A 27,835-nucleotide genomic window follows, 5' to 3' on the forward strand; every position below is an offset into this window, starting at 1 on the left:
GTAAGAAATGAGAAATAGCGAAAGGTAGCCTAGAGAGAGAGAGAGAGAGAGAGAGAGAGAGAGAGAGAGAGAGAGAGAGAGAGAGAGAGAGTTTTAAATGAACTAAACCAAAAATATGATAGGTTATAACACATTGGTGCATATGTAATATTAACTGTATAGATGTTTGGAATAAGTTAAGAACTAGTATAAACAATACTTTGTTACTGTAATCGTATGCGCATATTCTAGCGGCTGCTAGATATCAGCTGATCTGATCACAGCCAAAAGTTAAACAAAAGAAGTCAGCAATACTCGATTTATAAAACACACCTGAAATTTAAAACAAAGGTACATGATTTTCTTAAAGCACAATTAACTATTCTAGTAGTAGCCATTTTCTAGAATGAAATGATGTTTCCTAAAAAAACATGGTTTACTGACGAAATCGAATGTCGTATTTCAAGCAACAATTGAAATTGATTTATACACGGTATAAATTTTTTGTTTCGTATTTGACACTTTTTGAGAAAACCTATTTTGGTCTCTTCATCTACAGTATATGTAACTATTGTATAACACTAGAGAGAGAGAGAGAGAGAGAGAGAGAGAGAGAGAGAGAGAGAGAACCAGCTGTTGTAATCGAATTTCGTGTTTTTGTTTCTTGTATCACCTGAAGCTAGGTATTAATTACCACAACTAACAATAGTCATGTTAATTTCATTCTTAAACCCTGGTTGGCATATGTGAACTAAGAATTTATTTCTTACACACACACACACACACACACACAGATTGATTTGAAGTTTTCTGGCATCATCTCTCTCTCTCTCTCTCTCTCTCTCTCTCTCTCTCTCTCTCTCTCTCTCTCTCTCTCTCTCTCTCTCTCTCTCTGTGGCAGGTTTTTATAATTATACCATGTACTACATAAAACAAATCTTTGTAAAGCAAATCTATACTGCTTAAAATATGGCAAAATATTGCCGACTAGTTACCGAAACTTAGGCTATTGACTGCCGATAAACGAACCCAGCCTAGGTGGGAAAACCTAGAACATTCTGTATACCGTACTATAAAAAAAAATAATGCTTTAATATACCGTCATTAACACTACCATTAAAATTATGGAAAGGTTGGAGAAAGATAAAGATTCCCAAGAACGTAATCACAATTCTGTTTACATTTTGTTAGTTACACTTATAGTTAAAGTTGATGTAATTGTTGATATGGAATTTTTCCTTGAATAGGCTATTTATTATGAAATTATGTTAATGAAATGTAAGGTAAATATTGTTTGGTAACATTTATTATCAAGCACTGTATATAGGGCTACCAATATACTTAAAAAAAGGCAATAGCTTGGATACATTTTGTAGTGCATGACTCGTAGACTTTAAACAGCTTCGCAGACACAATTTATTTTTGAAAACCAGCGACTGCACAAATGGGGAATCGCATAATTTGGGACCGTACTGTATATAAATATATATATATATATATATATATATATATATATATATATATATATATATATATATATATACATACAGTGTATGTGTATATATATATATATGTATATATATATATATATATATATGTGTGTGTGTGTGTGTGTGTATATATGTATATATTTCTACCTCATTCTTGGGATCGAACTCTTACCCCCTTCAAATGAAATCCACATCACTTCCAACCATGTCACCAGAGGCTCGATCCCAAGTATGAGGTAGAACTTTATTTCTCTTTGAATATGATAATGTGTTGATTTTCAATCATATATATATATATATATATATATATATATATATATATATATACATTCATACATACATATATGTGGGCCTATATAAATATTAAGTGTTTAGCTGTATATATAGAATTAATATATAAGTAAATATATTTCTTTCCAGTCACACCGAGCCTCATTGCTAGACATATAACTACTCGGTCCTCTCTCTCTCTCTCTCTATCTCTCTCTCTCTCTCTCTCTCTCTCTCTCTCTGGTAAGGGTAGAGGGAGTAGTCATAGCCTGAAGTGAGGGGGGGGGATTGTGGTACCCCCGTGAGCAAGGCTGGTAGTTACGTTACGGTACGGAATTTTTTCCATACTTCTTACCTGCTTAAGATACTGTACCATAATTTCGTACCGTACCATAAATTGTTTTTGTGTACCGTATAGTACGGAAAAAAATAATGTACCGTAATTCCGTACTTTTATCGTACCGTGAGCTAACTCAATCTAGATAATTAAAATCTCCTCCTTATGAAAATTTCAAAGTTTGCAAGTGCTATTTATGTGTGTACTGTATATTCAGTTTTAATAATTATGATAATAGAAATAGTGATGATGATGATGATAGTATTAACAATAACAGCAATTCTCTCAATACTTATGATAAATAATGTAATAGCTACTAATATCTAATTACAATAGAACTACTACTACTACTACTACTACTACTACTACTACTACTACTACTACTACTATTATCATTGCTAATACTACAGTCATTACTGATTGTAATAATTCCAAGAAATTGCTAGAATAGTAGTTATCATAATTACTCTTCATTGTTTTTTAAATTGACCAAGGGTATTCACCTGAGGCTTCATGAAACTCATTTTGCCAAGAATCTATTTATTTGGGACATGTAATACTATGCATGAAAACTTACTCAAAACATTTCCCAGTATTATGACCATTTGCATACTAATTATTCAAACCAATACACCTTTCCTCATGGGTCTTAGTAAGAAAAACAAAGTATAGAAGAATCTAACCATCGGTGGAACTTTACCCATTTTCTGACGTTACCAAGTAATTAGTAATTAATGTTCATAATGACAGCACGTATCTGACAAATACCTTTCGTTAGCGACTTTCTTAAAATCAAACATTACCTCAAACTGAATATGTATTACCTCTTAGAAAGATAAGGACATATTATATCCTCCTCCATACCTAGCTTTAATTCCTTTAGAGTGTACCTCAACCCGTAGAAGGTCCATTATACACTCACTTTGGTGACAGAAAACGCAGTAAATGATGTAGCTATCATGCTTATAATATCTTGTTCATGTTTACGTACGTGGGTAAACAAAGAAAAAGAGAGTAATTTTCTTAATGTGTAATCTCTGTTTGATCAACTACATGCACGTGCGTGTATGTAAATTTTTGTGTGAGTGAGTGTATTTATGGAAAGATGAGAAAGAAAAGTTATCTTTAAGAACTACAATGTTAAGCGTATACCTATTCATGGAAGTAAGTATCAACCGAATTAAGATTTGCCAACTTACAAATACCTCTTCAGTCTAAATAAAGGTAGCTGATTTGAGTAAAACTCATCAGTAAAATACTACAGTAATAAGACTAAAGGATTTAGCAATCAGACTAAGTAAAAGCCTAACTGAATGGCATATCACATATGGCCAATAAAAGTAAAATTTTCTGTTTGCAGGTCTTATTTTCATTTATATTACATTAAATGTTCACCACTAACAATAACATGGATCTATAGATGACAATTTACGACATGCTATTCTAAATATGTATAGTATTTTAGTGTATATACAGTTTACATAATGTGTATGTATCTATATATATATATATATATATATATATATATATATATATATATATATATATATATGTTCATATACATATATATAATATATATATATGTATATACATATGTATATATATATACATATATATATGTATATATACATGTATATATATAATATGTGTGTATATATACATATATATATAATATATATATATATATATATATATATATATATATATATATATATATATATTATATTTATATATATATATATATATATATATATATATATATATATATATATATATCTATATATCCCTTTCTGAGTGAGGATACCTCAACATGGTGAAAAGGTTTCCGTATCACCATGATCAGCAAAGCCGTATTAGTCAGGGCCATCCATACTATGTTGGTTTACTGTAAGTAATCAGACAAAAGTCTACCGCCATCAGTCTGAAGTAATGAAAACTGTCCAAACATAGTCAAGAATAAGGATATGCCTAAAACCTTTGTCTTGCATTGGACTAGAAACGACTACATTTCTTGTTATATATATATATATATATATATATATATATATATATATATATATATATATATATATATATATATATATATATGCACACATACATGAGTGTGTGCGCTTATGCATAGCTAGAATTCCAAGTAGAGTAAGGTGCATGTTCAATTTACAGACATTATACCTCTACTTAATATTATACAAATCAAAACTCAATCTATTGTACTCTACTTCCTTTTGTCATAAAAATTTACAAGTTGAATTCCTCAAGTTTATAAGTAGGACTACAAACACTAGAAAAACAAAGAGAACTTATAAGTCGAAGCATTTGTAATGAACCAAATTAATAGGGATTCTTTCTTATGTTTTGTTAATGCAAAAATTGCCGGCCAACGACTGACTATAAATCTTTAGTTTTTCAACGATATATAATTGTTCAGTCTACATAGCGTAAAAATAATGTTACCAGATAGTTCCAGAATCCGGATATATCAGAATCTTTTCAAAACTCTTGTGGCTATCATGCCTCTAACAATTAAGAACAGACTGCTTGGCCCAACATGATCAGTACTAGGCAGAAGGCACGTTCATAATAAAAAAGAGTGAAGACGCAGAATGAATAATGTTAGATTATATGGTTAATGCTATAAATGTTTGTCACTTGATACCTCAAGAATTACACAGACATGTCAATCAAGTTATTCCAGGCATACACATACACACACACACACACACACATGCATGGTTTGTTACAAGTCGAAATGCCAATTACCTTAGTGATCTACTTATACAGTCACTGGAGCGACCAAGTATGAATTAGTAATTTCTCAGTCTTATAGCTAAGCCTAAGGTACGGCACGGTACGAAGTTTTGCCCATTTTTCCGTACCTTAAGCGTACCGTACAGCACTTTGGCAAGATTACCGTACTGCAATTCCGTACCGTACTTTTAGACGTAAATATCAATCGTAACTTACCTTACTGTAATGCCAGCCTTGCCTGTGAGGTTCACTCGGAAACTGTAACTTTTGTCTTGTAGTAAGGAAAAGGGGATTGGTTGAGAAAGGTTGGATCTCTGTGTGTACGTGTGCAGGCATATCTTATCTAGATATTTAGCCGTCATTTTGACGGATTGTGTACACTGGGTATGATAGATGTTTTTGTTAATTTGATTTAAATTATTATTACTAGAACTAGGACAATTTTCAATGAAAACGCAGAGACGAACCTCTAGGAGTCATAGAGATTATTTTTGGATATACGTACTTAGGACAGACGGGAAGTGTTTCCCCAGGACATGAGACCGAGATTAAAAGAACGATAAACATGGGATGCAAAACTTTTGGGTAACAAAATCATATTATTAAAAGTAAAATGGCACTATTTCAAAAAAGAAAAGTATTTAATCTGGTGGTCCTACCAGTATTAATTTATGCTTCGGAAACTTAGAGCCATACTAAACCCTTGGAACACAAGCTATGGAAAAGGCAATGATTGGAATAACACTGACAGTAAAAATAGCCATGTGGATATGTAAGCAAACTAGAGTGGAGAATGTTTAACAACAAGTAAAGGAAAGAAATGAACACGAAACCACCATATAATGAGTATGACTGATAGATGGCCATTCTGAGTAATATAATGGGTCCCCAAGAGATTGCAAAAGAAGTATGGGGAGGAAGGGAAGACGATAGATTGACAAGCTAAGGAAATTTGCAATTATAGACTGGCTTAGGAAGACCATGAACAGATGCACTGACATGTCTGCGTTGCAGTACTATTGGATATCGGAAGTAAAAGATAAATGTAGTAATTAAGTCATAAGAAAAATTAATTTTGTGCTGCAAAATATAATAATTCTATATAGCTGAAAAATGTTTTTTGTAATATTGTTTTTTTTATAATCTATGTAATAAAGAGAACTGTGACTTCATTGCTACACTGAAATTAAAACTGAAAGCACCCAATAGAAAGGTTGATAGAATACATAGGTTTGATACAACTAAGCTTTTAGAAGAACACAGAGAAACATTTGCAATTGAATGTAGGAATCGATTTGCGGTCCTGGAGACTGAAGGAGACGAAGAGCAAACAATTAATGAAGAATGGTGTGATATCAAGAACATATATCAGTCGGTTGGTAGTGAAGTCTTGGGAGACGCAGTTACAAGGAGAAAGCCATGGGTATCAAATGATACTTGAGATACTAGAAAAAGGAGACAGACAGAAATATATTGTTGAATGTTTAAGAGGAAGTAATGAAAATTACAAGGTAGAGTATGCTATGTATTCCAAAAGAAAAGCCAGGAATGACTGGAGAGAATATTTAGACAGTAAAGCAGATGAGGCTGACAAAGCTATAAATTCAGAAAGTGGCTATGGCATTAGAATCGTTCATAGAATTATTAATGAAATTTCAACTTGGGCAAAGAAGCAGCAGCATATATCCATCTAAAAGAGAGATGGATCTTTTATGACAAAAGAAGATGAAGGAAGACAACATTAGATGGAACACTTTAGTGAGGTTATGAATTGGAGATACGATGGGAATAATTTGATTGATATACCTGAATCTCATGAAGACCTTGATGTGCTCATGAATGAATTCAGTGTGTTTAAAGTCGAAGCTTTAATTAAAAACTAAGGAGATGGAAAGCCCCTGGATATGATGGAATAACTGCCGAGATGATGCTGGCCGAAAATTAAGTGACTCCAAAAATACTTAAAAGATTATTTTGTAGAATGTTGCGTGAAAAGGCTAAACCTAATGAATGGGAGTTAGGAGTGTTGGTGAGAAAAAAAAAAACCCTGACTGATTGCAATGATCACAGAGGCATAGCATTTACGTCAGTTATGAAAATGTATAGTATGCTTATTCTGAAGAGACTGGAGAGAGAGAGATTGATGAAAAGCTGACAGATGTACAAGCAGGATTTAAAAAAGTTAGAAAGTTGTTCTGACCAAATTTTCATTTTTAGACATGTTATACAGCGATGCGTAGAATATAGAAACCCACTTTTAATGGCAATTGTGGACTATGAAAATGCCATTGATAGTGTGCACCGGCCAATTTTGTGGAGAGTCTTGTGTTATGGAATTCCTCTCGAATATGTAAATTTGATAAGTCTTCATGAGCAGAGAAAGTGCAAAGTTGATGTTAGTGGAGTCTTATCAAATGAATTTCCAGTGAACAGCGGAGTACTCCAAAGGAATCTATTGTCACCTATGTTGTTTATCCTCGTAAATTTTGTAATGCGTAGAACAGTCGGAGATGGTGGAGAAGGATTGGACTGGATTGGTGATAGGAATTTAGCAGACCTAGAGTATGTTGATGATGCTGTCTTGTAGGAATGGTATATGCATACAGTGGACCTAATAACGAGACAATCACAAACAAGGAAGCAATTAAAGACCTTGGTGTAATGTTAAACAGAAATATGTTATGCAAAGACCAAATAGCAACACTGTTGGCTAAATGTAAAGCAAAAATGGGAATGTTATTCAGACACTTTAAAACAAGAAAAACCTAACACATGATTATGCTTTACAAAACTCATGTACGTAGTACACTCGAGTACTGCAATGTGATATGGTACCCACACTACCAAAAGGATATTGCATAAATAGTGTACAAAGGTCCTTTACTGCTAGAATAGAAGAAGTTAAGGACCTTGACTCCTGGGAAAGACAGCAATTTTTGAAATTGTACATTCTAGAAAGGAGAAGAGAACGCTACGTGTTAATACAAGCATGGAAGCAAATCGAAGGAATCACTGAAAACATCATGTAGCTAAAAATATCAGAAAGAGCAAGCCGAGGTAGATTAATAGTGCCTAAAACTATACCAGGAAAACTAAGGAAGGCGCACAGGACATTAATCCATTACGCATCAGCATCGATAATGCAGCGACTATTTAATGTGCTGCCACCTCATCTAAGAAACATATCAGGAGTGAGCATAGATGTGGTTAAGAATAAGCTCTATAAATACCTAAGATGCATCCCAAACCATCCAAAACTGGAAGATGCAAAATACACTGGAAGATGCATTAGCAACTCTGGTAGATATACGAGGTGCCTCACACTGAGGGACCTGGGGAACCCAAACATAGAATAAGGCAATAAGGTAAGTTTCTTTCTTTCTCTCTCTCTCTCTCTCTCTCTCTCTCTCTCTCTCTCTCTCTCTCTCTCTCTCTCTCTCTGTTACAAGTGACAGAAGTGTAAAATGTCAACATTAAAACTGCATTTAGACGAGATTCCCAAGGTTTGGCCGGAGCTAAATAACTTTCTCCCTTACATCAGGTGATCGTTATTCGTTTATTGTTCATTCTACTACTATAAGGGATAAACTAATTTTTACTGTTCATGACATTTTGAGCAATGTTATTAGGATATTCAAAATATGATCATCATTTTTACTAAATTCATCATCATTATTATTTTATTATTAATATTACTCGAAATGAACATGCTCCACTTGATGAAAATGCAGAAGCTCTCATTAATTGAGAGAGAGAGAGAGAGAGAGAGAGAGAGAGAGAGAGAGAGAGAGAGAGAGAGAGAGAGAGATTGCAAATTATCCATAAAATAAAAAATTTATCGGAGAAATTATAGTAATAGAGCATCGGTCTTGAAAATGAAGTAGGAATTTTTTTTTCTAATAGTAGGCTTAAAAGGCAATTTATTTGTCAAGGCATGTATTTAAAAGATAAAAATGCCATCATTTTTTTTTTTTTAGATCGTAGGTTTTTAGATTTTTGCTAATATGATGTAAAGAATTTTTGTTCACTTATTTACCTTTTGTTAGGGAAATATTGAATAAGTGGGAAGGGAGTTGATGGTTCTTATAAGTGTGCATCAAGGATATTAGAATATGGTCTGGTCATTCCGAAAGAATGTGAGGAAGTGACCTATTATAAAAGGTGTATAATTTAGTAGTCACAAGAAGAAAGAGCAGAATAGAAAACTTCAGAAATGGTCAAAAGAGAAGACATAGATATAAAGAAAGATCCAGTAGAAGTGATATCTTCTGGTTTGGTTCTTAACTTGTTAATTCCTATATTAGAGAATAAGGTACTCAGTTAAGAGAAGGGATGGAATCCATGCATGATCTGCGAGGGAACATAGATGACGGACAATGTTGCCAGATGGGGTAGTCTAAAAATCCCCAAACCTCATGATAAAAACCCCCCCAAAAACCCCCATTTCCACAGATATAGTTTTTGATCCTGTAGGCTTTACTCATATAGAAATTACTCACTATTCTTCATATGAGTGCAAACAAACCTATTACAACAGTATTGAGGTTTAATCACCTTTGTTTCTTCTTCATAGATGGAATTTATTTTTCTAGGAATCCAAATGACATCCGAAGAGGCTTTTATTTAAATGCTATTTATTACTATTACTAATTTTAATTTACTTTTCATCCCACTATATACCTCGGAATATTTTATAAGATGATGAAAATGGCCAGTAACGTCTTGTTGCAGTTCCTGGCCTTGAGGGAATTCTTGGGCGCCGCCATGAACGAGTTGACCAACCTCTTAGCCTTAAGAGAGTCGACCTAGGAGGGCAGGTTGACATTGGGCCTGGACTTCTTAGGCACCGTCCCCATGGCCCTGTCCACTGCCGTGGCAAAGTCCAGATGCCTGGGCTCCTCCGCCTCACTCAGGTTGTTCTGGGCCCGGATCAAGGGTAGGACTCTCACGAACATAGACTTCTCCTCCTGCGTTGCGTCCGGCAACACCAGATCCCCCACATCATCATCATCTTCCTCCACCGGGTACTCCTCCTCACGGTGGGGCTCGCTCGTCGAACGTGCGGGGGTAGCAGAGGGCTAGACCCAAGCGCGGAGCCCCGTATCGAGGAGCGCCTCTGGGCCGGCGGGAGCCATCATGGGCCTGCCCACCTCACTTAAACAGGGCCTTGCCACACGTGGGGAGCTCACACCTCTAGGCTCCCTCTGCAGTGTCACGGCGGGACCCTTAACCACTCTTGGTCGCACGCGGCCTGCTGCTGGGCGGGCAGCCTATGGACCGGCTGGAGAGCCCCGGGAGTTGACCGCGAGCTCTGCTCTCCTTTCGGGGGCCCCCATTCCATGGGCAGCCCCTGCTGCGGTCAGCACTGGGGATCCCCCACCGGCCTTCCCTGGTGAATGGGAACTGACATGCCTGCGATGCCGTCTGTTCCTCCGATGCCGCCTGTTCCTCCTGCTGCTGCTCCTGCAGCGCCTGTGCCGCCTCCGGGACGACCTAGAACATTTTCTGGAGTACCTCAAGGATGACTGTGAATGGTTCTTCTTGCGCCCCCTGCGCCTTCTCCTCTTGCCAGAGTAGGAACTTTACGAGGAAGTCCCGTCCGAAGATTGGTCTCCATCGGAGGACGATGGAGAACGCTTGGCTCTCTTCTCTTTTTGAGGTTTGTCGTTCCGCGGCGTCACTGACCCGGCCTTCCCCACCTCTTGGGTTTCCGATCCAACAGAGGGAGACTGTTCGGGGTGGGTGCATCGCTCTCAGAGGTCTCCTTCGTCCCAAGGCTGCTTTCAGCTACCTTCTTATTATGTCCACAAGAAGCTATAGTTCGAGCTATATTTTCTACTATATCATTTTTCCATTCTAAGAGAGACTTTTGTTGTAACCTCTTTTCAGGTATGATTACAGCAGTTCTGCAATCATCCCCCTTGCAGAACATAGCCTGTTTGACTTGATTGATGTATACCCACACCCATGTGTCTTGATCAAGACCTTCTATTCCTCCAGCTTGACCTGCCCAAAAATAGGTTTCTAAGTCATCAGGTATATAAAAGAACCCTTGTTGGTAAGCAACATGTGTTTTTCTAAAGAGACCAACATCAAAGACTTTATCCAATTTCTCTTGAACAATCATTCCTACTGTTTCTTGTCTGAAAGAATTATTCCAAGCAGAACAATCGAGATTAATGTATTTAACAGAATGTCCAGGATACTCTTTGTCAAGGTTTCTGAATGAATGTAACTTTTTGATGATATCAAGTTCTCCCAATGTCATTGCTTGTTAATGTGAATAAAGATCAAGAAAATGTTTAGCATTAGGACATTGGATTGACATTAGAGTTCTATCCTCGTATGTTTTACAGCCAAAACATCTTGCCTCAATCTTGTGTTCAAGTTCCCTAGGAAGTAATCGTAACACTAGATTATCAATTAATTCCGACAAGTCAGTGCTGTCCAGATATCTTCTCAAATAATAGTGATGATCAACAACACTAAAGTAGAACCATTTTACGAGCGAACTTCGAGCTCATTTGCGGCATTGCCGATTCTCGTTAATCCCGATGCCTTCACTTCACTAAGAGAAGTGAAGGAAAACGACAAACTAGGAGATATGGCATACACATGGCCACACCTCACTGGGTCAGTTCACTTAGACCTTTGGTCAAATCCTATTAAATACTTGAAGATTAGCTTCCTCATTCATTGTCTCGTAAATAGCCTTCTTAAAAACCGACCTTAGATGTCAGGATGCCTGAAAACTTTAAATCAATCAATCCTTAAACACCGTGGAGAGTTCCCAGCTTCGTGTTCTTCACCAAGAAGAAAAAAAAATGGCATACAATGTCTATCAGTTTTTTTCAAATGGAAAAGGGATAATGAAACTGTACAAAAAGTTTATCCATTAATTAGATAAATTCTAAAACAATACAATCACCAATGTAAATATACTATATTAAACTTAGTTAATTAAATCCTTTATAAAGAATCCCATCTTTTAATAATCAATCAGAATTAAGAAAGGAATTTATTTGATATCAAAATTAAGATTATTTTTATTAGTTTGATAATCTTTTTATAACAATTTTGCTCCCCGTTATATCTAAGAGTTTCAACTTGTCACCAAGTGGTTGAAAACGTAAAGAGCGAAGGAAGCAATTTAGGGAGAGCATCAAATTAAATGATTATATTCTTAGACTGCTCAAATCCAGGTGAATGACTTATTAGCTGAACCTTTTCTTCTTTTCTTGGCTCGCCCATAGATTAAAGCGGTCAAGCCAGGTGTGCTTTAGAAATGACCCAAGAGAACTGGCAACGCCGCAAATGGGCTCAGAGTTCGCTCCTAAAATGGTTTGACTATAGTTGTATTCATAAGATAGTATAGGATCAATCTAGTTTCTTCCCATCTAGCTGGTTTTGCCCAGCTTTTGAGAATATATCCTTGAACAACTTGATCTAAGTAGAGAGATCGTTCTGTCTTTCAATTCAGGTAAGTAGTTATCTAATTGGTTAAATTTCATATTCTTTTCTATGTCTATCACATTCCAATCTGTTAATTGATATGTTCCAAATTTATCAATTATTGATGGATGCCTCGGATCTTTATTCTTTTTCCAAACTTCTAAGAGTGGATGTTTAAATACTCTTCTATTGTAGCTTATAGTAGGCCATCTCTTATGTCTTAATATGTGATTTTTCACATAATTTTCCTTTGCTAACCATAAACATCTACTGACATCAGGATCAACACTTTTACATCCTGAGTTCTTGTAAATAAATTTTTTTGCAGTTCCATTCTTGTCAATCAAAGGATGTCCTACAATTATACTTAAACATGACAATTCATGTTTTGTTGCTATATCGACATTAGAGAATATTCTTGATAATGTACTATGAGATCCCTGACCATCCAAGACTGGAAGATGCAAAATACACCGGAAGATGCATTAGCAACTCTTGTGGATATACAAGGTGCCTCATGCTGAGGGACCTGGGGGAACCCAAACATAGAATAAGGCAATAAGGAAGTCGTCTCTTGGCGAACTTCCCGGGGTCCTGGGCACGGCCGACCAGGGCGGCAGAACAACATCAGAAGAGCCCGTCACACAGTGCTCACGATAGGGATTGCACGCTCCCGATAAGACCTGCAATGACACATAGAGAAGGCAGTTCGATTACCGGGGTTACGGCCGGAACCGCTACCAAGGGGGCCACCTTCACGCCATGAGTTAGTGCCACAAACTCCTCCATGGAGAGGATATCCAGAAGGCACAAGCACGACCACAAGGAAAATAATAGGGGATATGCCACAGGGGCCTTACCCGACGAACCAACGAGTTCAACAATCGGTTGAGGCCCAGCAACAGACTCGCCTATGTCCCCGCATGGATGGGGACTGGGGTTGACCTTGGGGACTTTACCTGTACTAGAGTCGTCCTTGCCGAGGACGACTCTACCGACGTTTCCCTCGACTTAATACGCACCGGTTTCTCCTTCTTGGCCTCTTCCGTCTTCATCCCGACTAACTTGCATTGCCAGTCGGGCCAAACGACGCATTCAGGGCAAGTAGCATCCTCCGCACACCTTTGTCCCCGACACGTAAAACAAAGGGTATGGGGATCAACTTCTTCCTTAGAGGAGAAAGCGTGTTCTCCGCCACACGCTTTCTCCGCTGAAGGCCCAGGGCAACGACGATGAGCCTTTCATCACAGGGCAATGATACACACACAGGGAAAGAAAGGACACAGGAAAACACAAGGGAACACAGGGAACACGAGGAGACCACGTGGTAACCACCAGGTCAGGGTTAGAGCGGGAGCGAGGTTGTGACGAGTTAAAGTTGCCACCAACCAGCGAGAACTTAGGATTTAAGGTTAAGATGGCGCCCAGGTCCCGAACCATGCCCACTTCGCAGCTCAGGTCGGTGGCTGGGCATTGTGGTGGGTGGGATTTGAATCATTTTGGTCGGAGCAGAATAGTTTTAACAGTCCTCCTAAGAAAGTAGTTCGAGGTAAGTATCTCTTGTCGGAACAAATATTGTAGCAACTCGCATGACTCACGTCCTAGGACAAATGATTATCCATTCTAAATCCTAATGACTCGAACATGTAGATAGAGAAAATAGTTTGTATACCTAAGGGCTTATATTTTAGGCGTTGGATATTCATGTAATCTTACGTTACAGAAACACCTGGAGGTAATATGCAAATTACTAAATATGCTTAGATCATTTAAAATGTTGTGTATCGGATAATGAAATCAGTTTTCAACTTGAAGATTACTTATGAATTTATAAATATAAAATTTATCATTATGCAGCCGCTTTGTATTTTGAAAAAAGAAATAGGTCTAAGAAAGCGTCTACAACTGTACGTACATAATGGCTTCAACTTGCTTAAATTAACCATTAGGCTCCAGTATCATTGAAAGAAGGGATTTAAGATAATCTTTTTATCCATAAATTTTAAAAGCTTTTGGTGAATTGTTCATTAGATTAACTGGGATTTCATTTCTTCTATTCTTTATAAAATCATTCACCGGTGATCGACTAAATCTCTCTCTCTCTCTCTCTCTCTCTCTCTCTCTCTCTCTCGCTCTCTCTCTCTCTCTCTCTCTCTCTCTCTCTCTCTCTCTCTCTCTCTCTCTCTCTCTCTCTCTCTCTAGTGTAGAGGTGGATTTACTAACGACCTAATTGTCATTATAAAAATGGTTAGTTTAGCCTTACTATTCTCTATCTTCCTTTTATTATCATTATTTTTAGTTTTCGAGCTTTGATTACCCTTTTCTCTGTCAGAGAATGCTTTTCTCTAGAACAGTCTTCGTTGATTATTCTCTCTCTCTCTCTCTCTCTCTCTCTCTCTCTCTCTCTCTCTCTCTCTCTCTCTCTCTCTCTCTCTCTCTCATCCTAATACAGATCTACTCTCCCCTGATTAAACAGATCAAACTTTGCATCAAATCCTTAATTTTTTCATATAATTTAGGATTAAACCAATGACTCCCTAATGTCTTCAGGAGCCATTAACATTTTTACTATGACTGTAGAGGGTAACACGTTTTACAGCTATTTTCTACTTGTATTATTGAGGAAAGTTATTTGCCAATTCTTTTGGCTTTCGTAGCAGAAGCTTAGGTTAATTATCTATTACTAGTGTACGGAACCTGCCAAAAAACTGCTAAATATTCAAGTAGATAGGCGCGCACACTAGATTCAACCCCCCCCCCATTCTCCAACTTACCCCTCCGGGTCACCACCCTCCCTCACCATGGTATGACTGTAACCCCTCCCCCTTCCCAACGGAGGGGAATACACCGAGTGGTTATATCGCTGAGCGCAACCGTTAAGAAACACACACACACACGCACACATATATATATATATATATACAATATGATATATATATATATATATATATATATATATGTGTGTGTGTATGTATATACAATATATATATATATATATATATGTATATATATATGTATATACAATATATATATATATATATATTAATGTATATACAATATATATATATGTATATACAATATATATATATATATATGTATATACAATATATATATATATATATATATATATGTATATACAATATATATATATATATATATATATATATATATATATATATATATGTATATACAATATATTATATATATATGTATATACAATATATATATATATATATATATATATACAAAATATATATATGTATATACAATACATATATATGTATATACAATATATATATATATATATAGTATATACAATATATATATATATGTATATACAATATATATATATATATATATATATATATATATATATATATATGCATAAGAACCACAGGGAAAAGGAAAATATGAAATACAAGATCAAGTCATGACGTTTCGTGATTCTTCTTGAAAGGACTTATCTATTGGGACAGGTTTCTTTACATTTTATAGATACAGTAAAGGTACTAACATACATATAGAGACTTATAGAACAATGACGCTCCCATACCAGCTACCTGAGCTGTTATCAGGTGTTTACTGGGCGGAGATCAAACCTCATTAGACACCTGCCAAAACGGGTCATTTCTGATGACTGGTAAATTCTTGTTTTGATTGATAATATGAAGAACTACAGAGTGTAATAGATGAGATCCCAGATGAGATATGAAAATGGTGAATGGTGACTTCATTGCTAAAGTTCAAAGGAATAATCAAGGGATAGAGAATGTGATGGGTGTCCAGGGTCTTGGCGAAGTTGCAAATGAAAATGGAGCACTTTTCATAAGTTCTGTTCTGCGAACAAACTTATCATAGGCAGTACTCTTTTTCAGCAGAAGGACGACCACAAATATACATGGACTTCACCATGTGGCTATTACAGAAATTAAATAATCACATTGCTATTAATAAGGAGAGAAGGAGGAATCTGAAAAACTTAAGAAGCTATAGAGGTTCAGATATTGGTAGTGATCACTAGCTCCTCATTGCCACACTGAAATTAAAACTGAAAGCACCAAGTAGAAAGGTAGATAGAATACCTAGGTTTGATACAACTAAGCTTCTAGAAGAAGAGCACAGAGAAACATTTGCAATTGAATGTAGGAATCGATTTGCAGTCTTAGAGACTTTAAGAGACGAAGGAGAGACAATTAAAGAAGAATGGTGTGAAATTAAGAACAAATGTCAGTCAGTTGGTAGTGAAGTCTTGGGGCACTCAGTTACAAGAAGGCCGTGGATATTAGGTGATACTTGGGATGATGTAAAAAGGAGACATAGACAGAAACTGAGTATTGGAAGTTTTCGAGGAAGTAATGAAAATGACAAAGTATAGCATGCTAAGTATTCCAGTATTTATAGTGAGGTCAAAAGAAAAGCCAAGAATGACTGGAGTGCAATTTAGACAGTAAAGCAGACAAGGCTGACAAAGCTATGAATTTAGGGAGTGGCTATGGTTTAAGAATTGCTCGTAGATTTATAAATAAAATCCTGACTTGGGCAAAGAAGCAGCATATACCCATCAAAAAGAGAGATCGCTCTGTTATAGCAACAGAAGATGAAGAAAGACAACATTGGATGGAACACTTCACTGGGGTCATGAAGAGAAGATATGAAGCGAATAATGTAATTGATATACCTGAAGCTGATGAAGATCTTGATGGGCCCATAAATGAATCCGGTTTGTTTGAAGTCGAAGCTATCGTTTAAAAACTCAGAAAGTTTCTGGATACGATGGAATAACTGCCGAGATGATCCTGTCCGAAAATGAAGTGACTCCCAGAATACCTACAAGATTATTGTGTAGAATATGGCAACATGAGGCAAAACCTGATGAATGGGAGTTGGGAGTGTTGATGAAAATGGCAAAATAAAAGGAGACCTGACAAATTTCAATAATTACAGAGGCATCACACTTATGCCAGTTATGAAAATTTAAAAAGACGAGAAAAAAATTGTTGAACAAGCAGGATTTTGAAAAGTTAGAAGTTGCACTGATTTAATTTTCATTTTGAGACATTTACAACAGTGCATAGAATATAGAAATCCACTTTTGATGACAGTTGTGGACTATGAAAAAACCTTTGATACTGTGCACGGGCCAATTTTGTGGAGAGTCCTGTGCAGTTATGGAATTCCTCTGAAATATGTGAATTTAATTAAGTCTGTTCATGAACATAGCAAGTGCAAAGTTAATGTTAACGGAGTCTTATCAAATGAATTTCCAGTGAACAGCAGAGTACTCCAAGGGAATGTTTCACCAAAGTTGTTTATCCTCCTCATGGTTTTTGTAATGCATAGAACAGTCGGAGATGGTGGAGAAGGATTGGAATGTATTGGTGATAGTAAATTAGATTAGCAGACATAGAGTATGCTGATGATGCTGTCCTTACGAGCAGAACACCACAGGATTTGCAATGCTTGCTTACCAGAATGCAGAAAATATCACACGAGTTTGGGCTCAACATATATAGAAGACAGACAGAGATGATGAAAGCAGAGTATGTAATGAAAAATGAAATATAATTGGAAGTAGAAAGGATTAGGAATTGTCGATCTCGAATGCAGGGTCTTTCGAATTACAGAATTACAGAATACTTATTTTGGCAAATCACAGAATACATTTTGGGAAAATTAGTATATCCAACTTAAATAAAAAAAATCCGAAAATTATGTCGTTCTAAGAATTATATTTTTTATCAATAAATCAAATTTCTCAAAGGTTTCGCTTTAATGTAATAGTGGTCTTGTTTACCACAATACAACTTATTTTCCACTCTTAACTAAACTCTGATTGCATTCAAATTGTTATGCCATCATCAGTATTTACTGTATCCATCATTGATTATCTATTATGCAAAGTTATTACTTGACTTTTGTTAGTAATCAACCTTCCAGAGTTTATGCTTCACCTGAAAATGAATACAATTTAACCATAAAAGAAACCCTTTTTGGCACAACTCAGGAACAAAGGGTGGTCTACTCTTAAATCTGGACCCTTTGGTGTAGAAGCAACAGTTCCTCCTTTACTTAAACCAGATGGCTCAGTCACTCACTGTCCAAAGGAAAAGGCAGCCCTTTTGGCTGTTTTTGATAGTAAACAGAGTAATGAAAAACTTGAATTTCGTCATTCCTGTTTTCCTGAGGCTAAACTAACTAGTTTAGCTTTTCGATCTCGTGAAATTAAAGCTCTGTTGATGGACCTTGATACTTATGGAGGTGTAGACCTAAATGGTATTTTTCCTTGTTTTTTTTATAAAGACTGCAGATTTCATAGCTCCAAGTTATATGTTATTTTGCGCAAGTTAGCAAGAAGAGGAGCTTTTAGCACTCTTTGGAGAATTTGTAATGTTACTCCTCTATGTAAATGTGTTTGTGGTAGCTCAAGTCCAACTGATTACCGCCCAATTTCCATAACTCCCATGTTATCTAAAGATTTTGACCGTCTTTGGGCAAAACGTCTTATAGATTTGCTGAAAATAATCATCTATTCCCTAGTTTGCAATTTTGTTTTCGTAAAGACCTTGGAGCATGTGATGCCCTTCTTAAAATCTCCAGTGCTGTACAGAAATCCCTTGATTGTGATCAGGAAGTTCGCATGGTTGGCCTTGATTTTAGTGCTGCCTTTGACCGTGTTAATCATGAGACCCTTGTTTTCAAACAGTTGGGAGTGGGTGGGTCGTTTCTTAGCATTATTATTGATTTTTTAAGTAGATGATCTCAATGAGTTGTCGTTGATGGGCATCATCCTGAATATAAGAATGTGATATCTGGTGTTCCACAGGGTAGTGTTCTTGTCTCATTACTTTTCATACTATATACACATGATATGTGGTTTGACCTAGAAGACAAGCTTGTTGCATATGCAGATGATGCTACTATCTTTGCATCAATTCTATCCCCCGAATGTAGATCTGGGGTTGCTAAAGCCCCTAATAGAAATGTAGCTAAAATTAGTGCATGGTGTAAATTATGGGGTATGAAGTTGAATCCTAACAAAACTCAAAGTATGATTGTAAGTAGGTCAAGGACTGTGGCTCCTCAACGTCCGGATATCAGTATTGATAATGTTTCTTTAACTTTATATGACTCTTTCAAAATTTTAGGTGTGATTCTCTACAGCAAATTTACTTTTGAGAAACACGTTAGGTCTGTGTCTTCTTCAATTGCACAAAAAATTGGCTTATTGAGAAAGTCTTTCAAGATTTTTGGTGATCAATCTATTCTGAAGTGTTTTAAATCTTTGGTGATCAATCTATTCTGAAGTGTTTTAAATCTTTCATTCTTCCTTGTTTAGAGTATTGTTCTCCAGTCTGTTCTTCAGCTGCTAATTCTCATCTTAATTTGTTGAACAGAGGAAGGTCTATTAAATTTCTTATTCTTGATCTAGATATTAATTTTTGGCACCACCATCGTTCAATTAGTTCATTATGCATGTTGCATAAGATTTTTCATAATTCTGACCATCTTTTACATTTAGATGTTCCTGCACAATTCTATCCTGTTCGTAATACTATCCAGGCAGTTAATTCTAATAGCCACGCCTTCTCCATCATGTGGCTCAATACTTCCTAATCGGGAAGTTGAATCAGTAGAACTTCAAAAGTTCAAAGTTGCAGCAAATGTTTTTCTGTTGAACAGGCTGACATAAGTCTTTTTATAGTTTATATATGACATATTTGTTTTGACGTTGTTACTGTTTGTAGAATGATTTATTATCAATTTGTTCTCATCATTTATTTATTTCCTTATTTCTTTTCCTCACTGGGCTATTTTTCCCTGTTGGAGCCTTTGGGCTTATAGCATCTTGCTTTTCCTACTAGGGTTGTAGCTTGGCTAGTAATAATAACAATAATAAAAAAAATAATATACTGTTATTGATACTGCTACTGAAAATCCACTAATAATGGATTAGGTTAGCAATATTTGCCAGAACATTAACAATCATCAGATTAGATTTAGGCAATGATACAATATTTTACAAGATGTATCCAGAAGCTTCATTTAACCTCTCTCCACAACAACTAAAATATAAATGACTTCCATATTTCCACAGTGTTGGACTGCCTGGGGAAGGGGTAATAACCCCCCCCCCCCCTAACTCTTCCCTTGGAAGTGTCTACTGGGCTCCTCCCAAGAAAAATATTACAAATGATATTTATATGTATATATATATATATATATATATATATATATATATATATATATATATATATATATATATGTGTTATGTATTTGTAATGGATACTTGAGACATAAACAATACCACAGTATGAAATATGGCAACTCGACTTGTAATATTTTTAAGCGTTCGCTGAATTTGGACAAGGCTCCGCTCATTTCTTAAGAAGTAACAAGAACAAGAACACTCTCTCCGTTTTGTCCTGGTAACACCAGAGACCTCTGACAAACGAATCCCTCGGAGTGTCGGCGGACTTTTGAATCCAAGTGTACAAGAAGAGTTGGAAGACCCAGGCTTACATGGCTAGGACCCAGAAGTGGGATGTAGATGATGATGAATGGAGTAGTAATGAATTAAAAGTTCAAGGTAGAGATTGCTGGCGAGATTCAACCGAACCCTTTGCGTCAATAGGTGTAGGAAGAGATGTTTGTGTGCGTGTATATATATATATATATATATATATATATATATATATATATATATATATATATATATATATATATGTACCAACCGTGTGTTACATGATCGTACATAGTTCATTTTGTGCTTGTATCTTCGCTCTCCCCTCGCACTAAAACGAACCTGAAAATTCATGAGTGCTTTTCTCCTCTGTAACAGTGTCAATATTTGAACATGAAAATTCTTGTTGCTTTGAGATTTTGTATATAAAGGAGAGTGTTCTTTAATAAACTAATTCAGTTGCTTTCACACTGCCTTTGAGTTCACAACCTTTTCTCTCGGCACCGTCACATTGGTAGCGAGTCGACTTCCGGGGCCACCAATGTGACGGTGCCGAGAGAAAGGTTGTGAACTCAAAGGCAGTGTGAAAGCAACTGAGTTAGTTTATTAAAGAACACACTCCTTTATATACAAAATCTCAAAGCAACAAGAATTTTCATGTTCAAATATTGACACTGTTACAGAGGAGAAAAGCAGTCATGAATTTTCAGGTTCGTTTTAGTGCGAGGGGAGAACGAAGATACAAGCACAATATGAACTATGTACGATCGTGTGACACACGGTTGGTACAATATATATATTCATAGTTTGAAATTGAATAATTATTATTCTTTTGAATCTTTTCATATTGCATATTTTCACTTCTTCATTTACTATCTTTTTTTTTCTTTTTTTATGGCATCAAACTTTGGATGGGTAACTTTGTAATTTCTCAAAAAAATAATTGTCTCTTTGAGAGACATGTACTTTCTATTACTTCTTCCTATTTTTTCCTGAGGTTTGGGATTCTTTTCCTGTCCCTGAATCCTCTATCGACCTACGGAGAGTGTATCATTACCTTCATTATTAAGTCCTCTTCATCTTCCTTCCCATTTCTTTTTCCAGTTTTCTTCAGACTCGTGTTAGAGAGGAACAATATCCTAGTCTTCAAGATGAAAGCCTCATGACTAGTGCCACACAAGAGTTAAATCACCCGTTCAATTTGATGAATATTAATTCTTAGTTTAAATCTTCATTTTCCTCTTCTCCCCCTCTCCCTACTTCCCATTTCTGTCATTATCCCTGCCTCTCAAACACCTCTACTCTTGAACGATGCGTTTGACTGTCCTCTCCCCCCTTGGGACCATAAGTCTTGATCCGTCTTTCTCCTAACTATTCTCATTCAACAGGAGCCGGTAATCATTCTCTCTCTCTCTCTCTCTCTCTCTCTCTCTCTCTCTCTCTCTCTCTCTCTCTCTCTCTCTCTCTCTCACACATGACCCTCTTACAAGTGACAGAAGTGAAAAATGTCAACATTAAAACTGCATTTAGACGAGATTTCCAAGGTTTGGCCTGAGCTAAATGATCTGATACCTTTCTTCCATACAGCAGGCGATCTTAATTCGTGTATTGTGTATTCTACTACTATAAGAGATAAACTAATTTTTACTGTTCATGACATTTTGTACAATGTTATTAGGATATTCAAAATATTATGAGATATTATGATCATCATATTTACTAAAATCAACATCATTCTTATCATTTTATTATTATTATTACTCGAAACGAACATGCTCCATATAATGAAAATGCAGAAGCTCATTTAAGCAAGCTCCCATTAATTGAGAGAGAGAGAGAGAGAGAGAGAGAGAGAGAGAGAGAGAGAGAGAGAGAGAGAGAGAGAGAGAGAGAGAGAGAGAGAGAGAGAGAGAGAGAGAAAATTATCCATAAAAACAAATTTGTCCGAGAAATTAAGATAGAGCATCGGCTAGTACATTGTTCTTGAAATTGAAGTAGGATAATGTTTTTCTAATAGTAGTCTTACAAGGCAATTTATTTGTCAAGGCAATATTTAAAACATAAAAATGCGATCAATTTGCTTTTTTAGATCGTAGGTTTTTAGATTTTTGCTAATAGGATGTAAAGAATTTTTTACGCGTACTTACCTCTTGTTAGGGAAATATTGAATAAGTGGGAAGGGAGTTAATGGTTCTTATAAGTGTGCGTCAAGGATATTAGAATATGTTCTGATCATTCCGAAAGAATGTGAAGAAGTGACCTATTATAAAAGGTGGATAATTTAGTAGTCACAAGAAGAAAGAGCAGAATAGAAAACTTCAGAAATGGTCAAAAGAGAAGACATAGATATAAAGAAAGATCCAGTAGAAGTGATATCTTCTATTTAAAAGTGTAATATTATGCAGGGGCTGGTTTGGTTTTTAACTTGTTAATTCCTACATTAGAGAATAAGGTACTCAGTTAAGAGAAGGGATGGAATCCATGCATGATCTGAGAGGGAACAAAGAAGACGGACAGTGTTGCCAGATGGGGTAGTCTAAAAATCCCCAAACCTCATGATATAAACACCCCCAAAAACCCCCATTTCCACAAATATATTTTCTTTTGATCCTGTAAGCCTTATTGATATAGAAATTACTCGCTATTCTTCATATAAGTGCAAACAAACTTATTGCAACAATATTGAGGTTTAATCACCTTTGTTTCTTCATAGATGGAATTTATTTTTCTAGGAATCCAAAATGATCCGAAAAGGCTTGTATTTAAATTCTATTTATTACTATTATCAATTTTAATTTACTTTTCATCCCATCATATACTTCGGTATATTTTATAAAATGCTGATGAAAATGGCAACAGTATTATTCATAGTGAAAACTAATGATTATAGAATAATTCACAATATGGAATTCTTTTCATTAATCTTGTCGAAAATCAGTGGCTAATTGTTCTTTATTAAAAGTAATATGGTTCATTCACTGATTATATAAGATGTACTTTGCATCGATGCATTAAAAAAAGGAAAAACTATCCTGATTGGCTCTCATTTAAAATAAAAACAGATTTACTTAATGGTGACAATGAATATTGAATGCAGGACAAATGCTTTAAATCCTGAACTTCTCGATGGTCTGGTCACCCCGTTGTCATATATATACACACTAGCACATGCACCGACATACACACACATGATATGCACTGTTTATCAAACAATGGAGGAAATCCACAGACCACAGTGAAAGTTGAACGAAATTTAAATAAAAAAAAATCACTATGGCACGTCTAAACAAAAATGCAACTTTCGGCTAACTCTGCCTGTGGGGCTGGTATTTTACATAACCGTTAATCACGGCAAGTTTCATTAATCTACGATTAAAATTGTCTTATGTAAAACTGGGTGTACCCTATGTCGTCTTTGGCGCTTTTTGCACCGATTCAGTCTGCGATTCAGCAGCCAAAAGCCAGCTATTTCTTCCATGTCCATTCTTACACAGGATGCCACAAAAAAGGTAAATAGATGCATATCAAAAAGGCATTACCGCGCGGTGGCCGCAGAGATCAAAACGTTTTGAGTGAACAATTAAGTGTATTAGACGATTGGTGGCTGCCGTGGTTAAAAACGCCGGGTGAACTTATCCTTAAAGATGTGTTCAGGCAAGAATCTTTTAAAAAAGGGAATATGTTCAGAGAAAAAGAAGGTTTTCTTATAAGTTTAATAAAATTATAGATTCGTCTATCCTTAATTTATCAAAAAAGTTTGATATCCAGTTCAAAGGATATAAACACCATTTCCAGAAGAATTAAGGACCATTGAATCAATCTTCATCAAACTTTAAATTTCACTTTGTTCCGGTGTATTTCCACCTACTCTTTATTTGTGCGTCGGTTTAAGCTACTTGTTTTGAACTTATTAAATTTTTTTTCTATTTTCAAGTAGTCCAACTCCATTCTTTTTTTATAAACTTTAAGAATAGTTCGACCAGCTGAAACGTTTTCAATAGATACCGTGGGACAGGCTTTTTATAATTCTCCCCCCTAACTAAGATCTCCTTATGTGATTGTTTGTGCTTCATTTTAGATATATGAAATCTATGATCATACTAAATTCTGATAAAAAGGTTACCACAAAGGAGAAATGATTGTAAAAGGACTAGCACTGGTGACATGATAAATTTAAGTGTTTTACCATTTTTGGGTATTTTCTTTTCTAAGATAGACAAGGTTTTTAGGTGGTTAATTCCAGTGGTAGAAGAGGAAGGGGAAGTAGAGAGATGCCAAGTAAATGTGAGGTTAAAAGGATGGCATCTTCATTTCATACAATACCTCTTTAAGAGGGCACTTAGAGGTCAATTTCCTTAGCCTTTTAAGATCACTGATGACGGTACTTGTCCTTTTAAAAGCTTTCTAATGAGGGCCGGCTTATCTGTTGGGATTTTCATGTATTACAGTAACTTGTTGGAAAATAAGAAATAAGAATTTTGTTTGAATTTGTTTTTGTATTGAGAATGTATACATCTTTATGTATATATAACATATACAGTATATATATATATATATATATATATATATATATATATATATATATATATATATATATATATATATTATATATATATGTATGTATTTATTTTTATAGTGTATATATTTATTTATAATTACTCATACACATGCATATATACGTGTGTACACACCCACACACACACACACACACACACACACACATATATATATATATATATATATATATATATATATATATATATATATATATATATATATATATATATACAGTATATATATACACATATGTACACATATACATGCATACACACATACATACACTAGGGGCGTTCATTAAAGATTTCCCCCGACCCATATCTAACAGACAGACAGACAAAACTTGGGACGGTTATACTGTACTAGCATATTTGCCCTTGGATTTTGAATATAGGCACAAATCCCCCCTCATTCACAAATTTTACTCCAAATGAAGTCATCTGGAAAGCATTATTGTATAGTTTTCAAGAAAATGTTTGGGATGGTGGGATGTTCCATTGAGAAGGTTTTCGGATGTTTAGGAGGTTCAGCTAACAAGGCAGTCTAGTTTTCCCTCCACTGCAACACAATCCAGGAGGTCCATTCTTCCAATTCTGAGCATGCCTGTAATTACATTGTTGTGACATTAAACCCATTTTTACTACTGTCTTCTGTTTCGTATGGGTATCTTGGATTATAAGTGTAGGCACTAAGTCACCATTGTACAGCATTAAAAGGTGTGCTCTTGCTTATGCATGCATGACTGTAATACTATGGCAACTATTCTCGGCTCTTAACGATGTTTCTTGGTTTCGATGGACAATCGTTCTTTGTTGGTTATTTTGAAGTAGAGTTATTCTTTGATTTTTTGATTCTTGATTTCTTATAGCTACTATTCTTTGTTGACTATTTTCAAGGTGAAAATTTCCTTGGCCTTCATCCTGTGCTTCACGTCTAGTTGCCATTCTGTTTGCATTTGTGTTCCTTCATAAATTCTTCTGCTTCACATCTAGCTGACATTCTGCTTCTATTGGTGTTCCTTCTTAAATTCCTCTGGTCTTCATCTTCGGCTTCACGTCTAGCTGACATTCTGCTTGTATTGGTGTTCCTTCTTAAATTCCTCTGGTCTTCATCTTCGACTTCACGTCTAGCTAACATTCTGCTTGTATTGGTATTCCTTAAATTCCTCTGGTCTTCATCTTCGGCTTCACGTCTAGCTGACATTCTGCTTGTATTGGTGTTCCTTCTTAAATTCCTCTGGTCTTCATCTTCGGCTTCACGTCTAGCTGACATTCTGATTGTATTGGTATTCCTTAAATTCCTCTGGTCTTCATCTTCGGCTTCACGTCTAGCTGACATCCTGCTTGTATTGGTGTTCCTTCTTAAATCCCTCTGGTCTTCATCTTCGACTTCACGTCTAGCTAACATTCTGATTGTATTGGTATTCCTTCTTAAAATCCTCTGGTCTTCATCTTCGGCTTCACATCTAGCTTACATGCTGCTTGTATTGGTATTCCTCCTTAAATTCCTCTGGTCTTCATCTTCGGTTTCACGTCTAGCTGACATTCTGATTGTATTGGTGTTCTTTCTTAAATTCCTCTGGACTGACATTCTGCTTGTATTGGTGTTCCTTCTTAAATACCTCTGGTCTTCATCTTCGGCTAAACGTTTAGCTGACATTTTGCTTGTATTGGTGTTCCTTCTTAAATTCCTCTGGTCTTCATCTTCGGTTTCTCGTCTAGCTGACATTCTGCTTGTATTGGTGTTCCCTCTTAAATTTCTCTGGTCTTCATCTTCGGCTTCACCTCTAGCTGACATTCTGCTTGTATTGGTGTTCCTTCTTAAATTCCTCTGGTCTTCATCTTCGGCTTCACGTCTAGCTGACATTCTGCTTGTATTGGTGTTCCTTCTTAAATTCCTCTGGTCTTCATCTTCGGTTTCTCGTCTAGCTGACATTCTGCTTGTATTGGTGTTCCCTCTTAAATTTCTCTGGTCTTCATCTTCGGCTTCACCTCTAGCTGACATTCTGCTTGTATTGGTGTTCCTTCTTAAATTCCTCTGGTCTTCATCTTCGGCTTCACGTCTAGCTGACATTCTGCTTGTATTGGTGTTCCTTCTTAAATTCCTCTGGTCTTCATCTTCGGTTTCTCGTCTAGCTGACATTCTGCTTGTATTGGTGTTCCCTCTTAAATTTCTCTGGTCTTCATCTTCGGCTTCACCTCTAGCTGACATTCTGCTTGTATTGGTGTTCCTTCTTAAATTCCTCTGGTCTTCATCTTCGGCTTCACGTCTAGCTGACATTCTGCTTGTATTGGTGTTCCTTCTTAAATTCCTCTGGTCTTCATCTTCGGTTTCTCGTCTAGCTGACATTCTGCTTGTATTGGTGTTCCCTCTTAAATTTCTCTGGTCTTCATCTTCGGCTTCACGTCTAGCTGACATTCTGCTTGTATTGGTGTTCCTTCTTAAATTCCTCTGGTCTTCATCTTCGGCTTCACGTCTAGCTGACATTCTGCTTGTATTGGTGTTCCTTCTTAAATTCCTCTGGTCTTCATCTTCGGTTTC

At 36.0% G+C, this 27,835-nt stretch overlaps 1 protein-coding gene across 1 annotated transcript; it reads right to left on the reverse strand.

Annotated features, from left to right (window-relative positions):
• Positions 1 to 12,791: 12,791 nt before the first annotated feature.
• LOC137658926 (uncharacterized) lies at positions 12,792 to 26,701 on the reverse strand. Its single transcript, XM_068394073.1, has 3 exons — positions 26,361 to 26,701; positions 13,236 to 13,398; positions 12,792 to 12,959 (listed from the first exon to the last, which is right to left on the reverse strand). The coding sequence occupies exons 1-3, from the start codon at positions 26,699 to 26,701 to the stop codon at positions 12,792 to 12,794; spliced, it is 672 nt and encodes a 223-aa protein (XP_068250174.1).
• Between the last annotated feature and the right edge of the window lie 1,134 nt (positions 26,702 to 27,835).

This window comes from Palaemon carinicauda, chromosome 1 (assembly GCF_036898095.1).
Source record: "Palaemon carinicauda isolate YSFRI2023 chromosome 1, ASM3689809v2, whole genome shotgun sequence".
NCBI classification, from domain to species: Eukaryota; Metazoa; Arthropoda; class Malacostraca; order Decapoda; family Palaemonidae; genus Palaemon; species Palaemon carinicauda.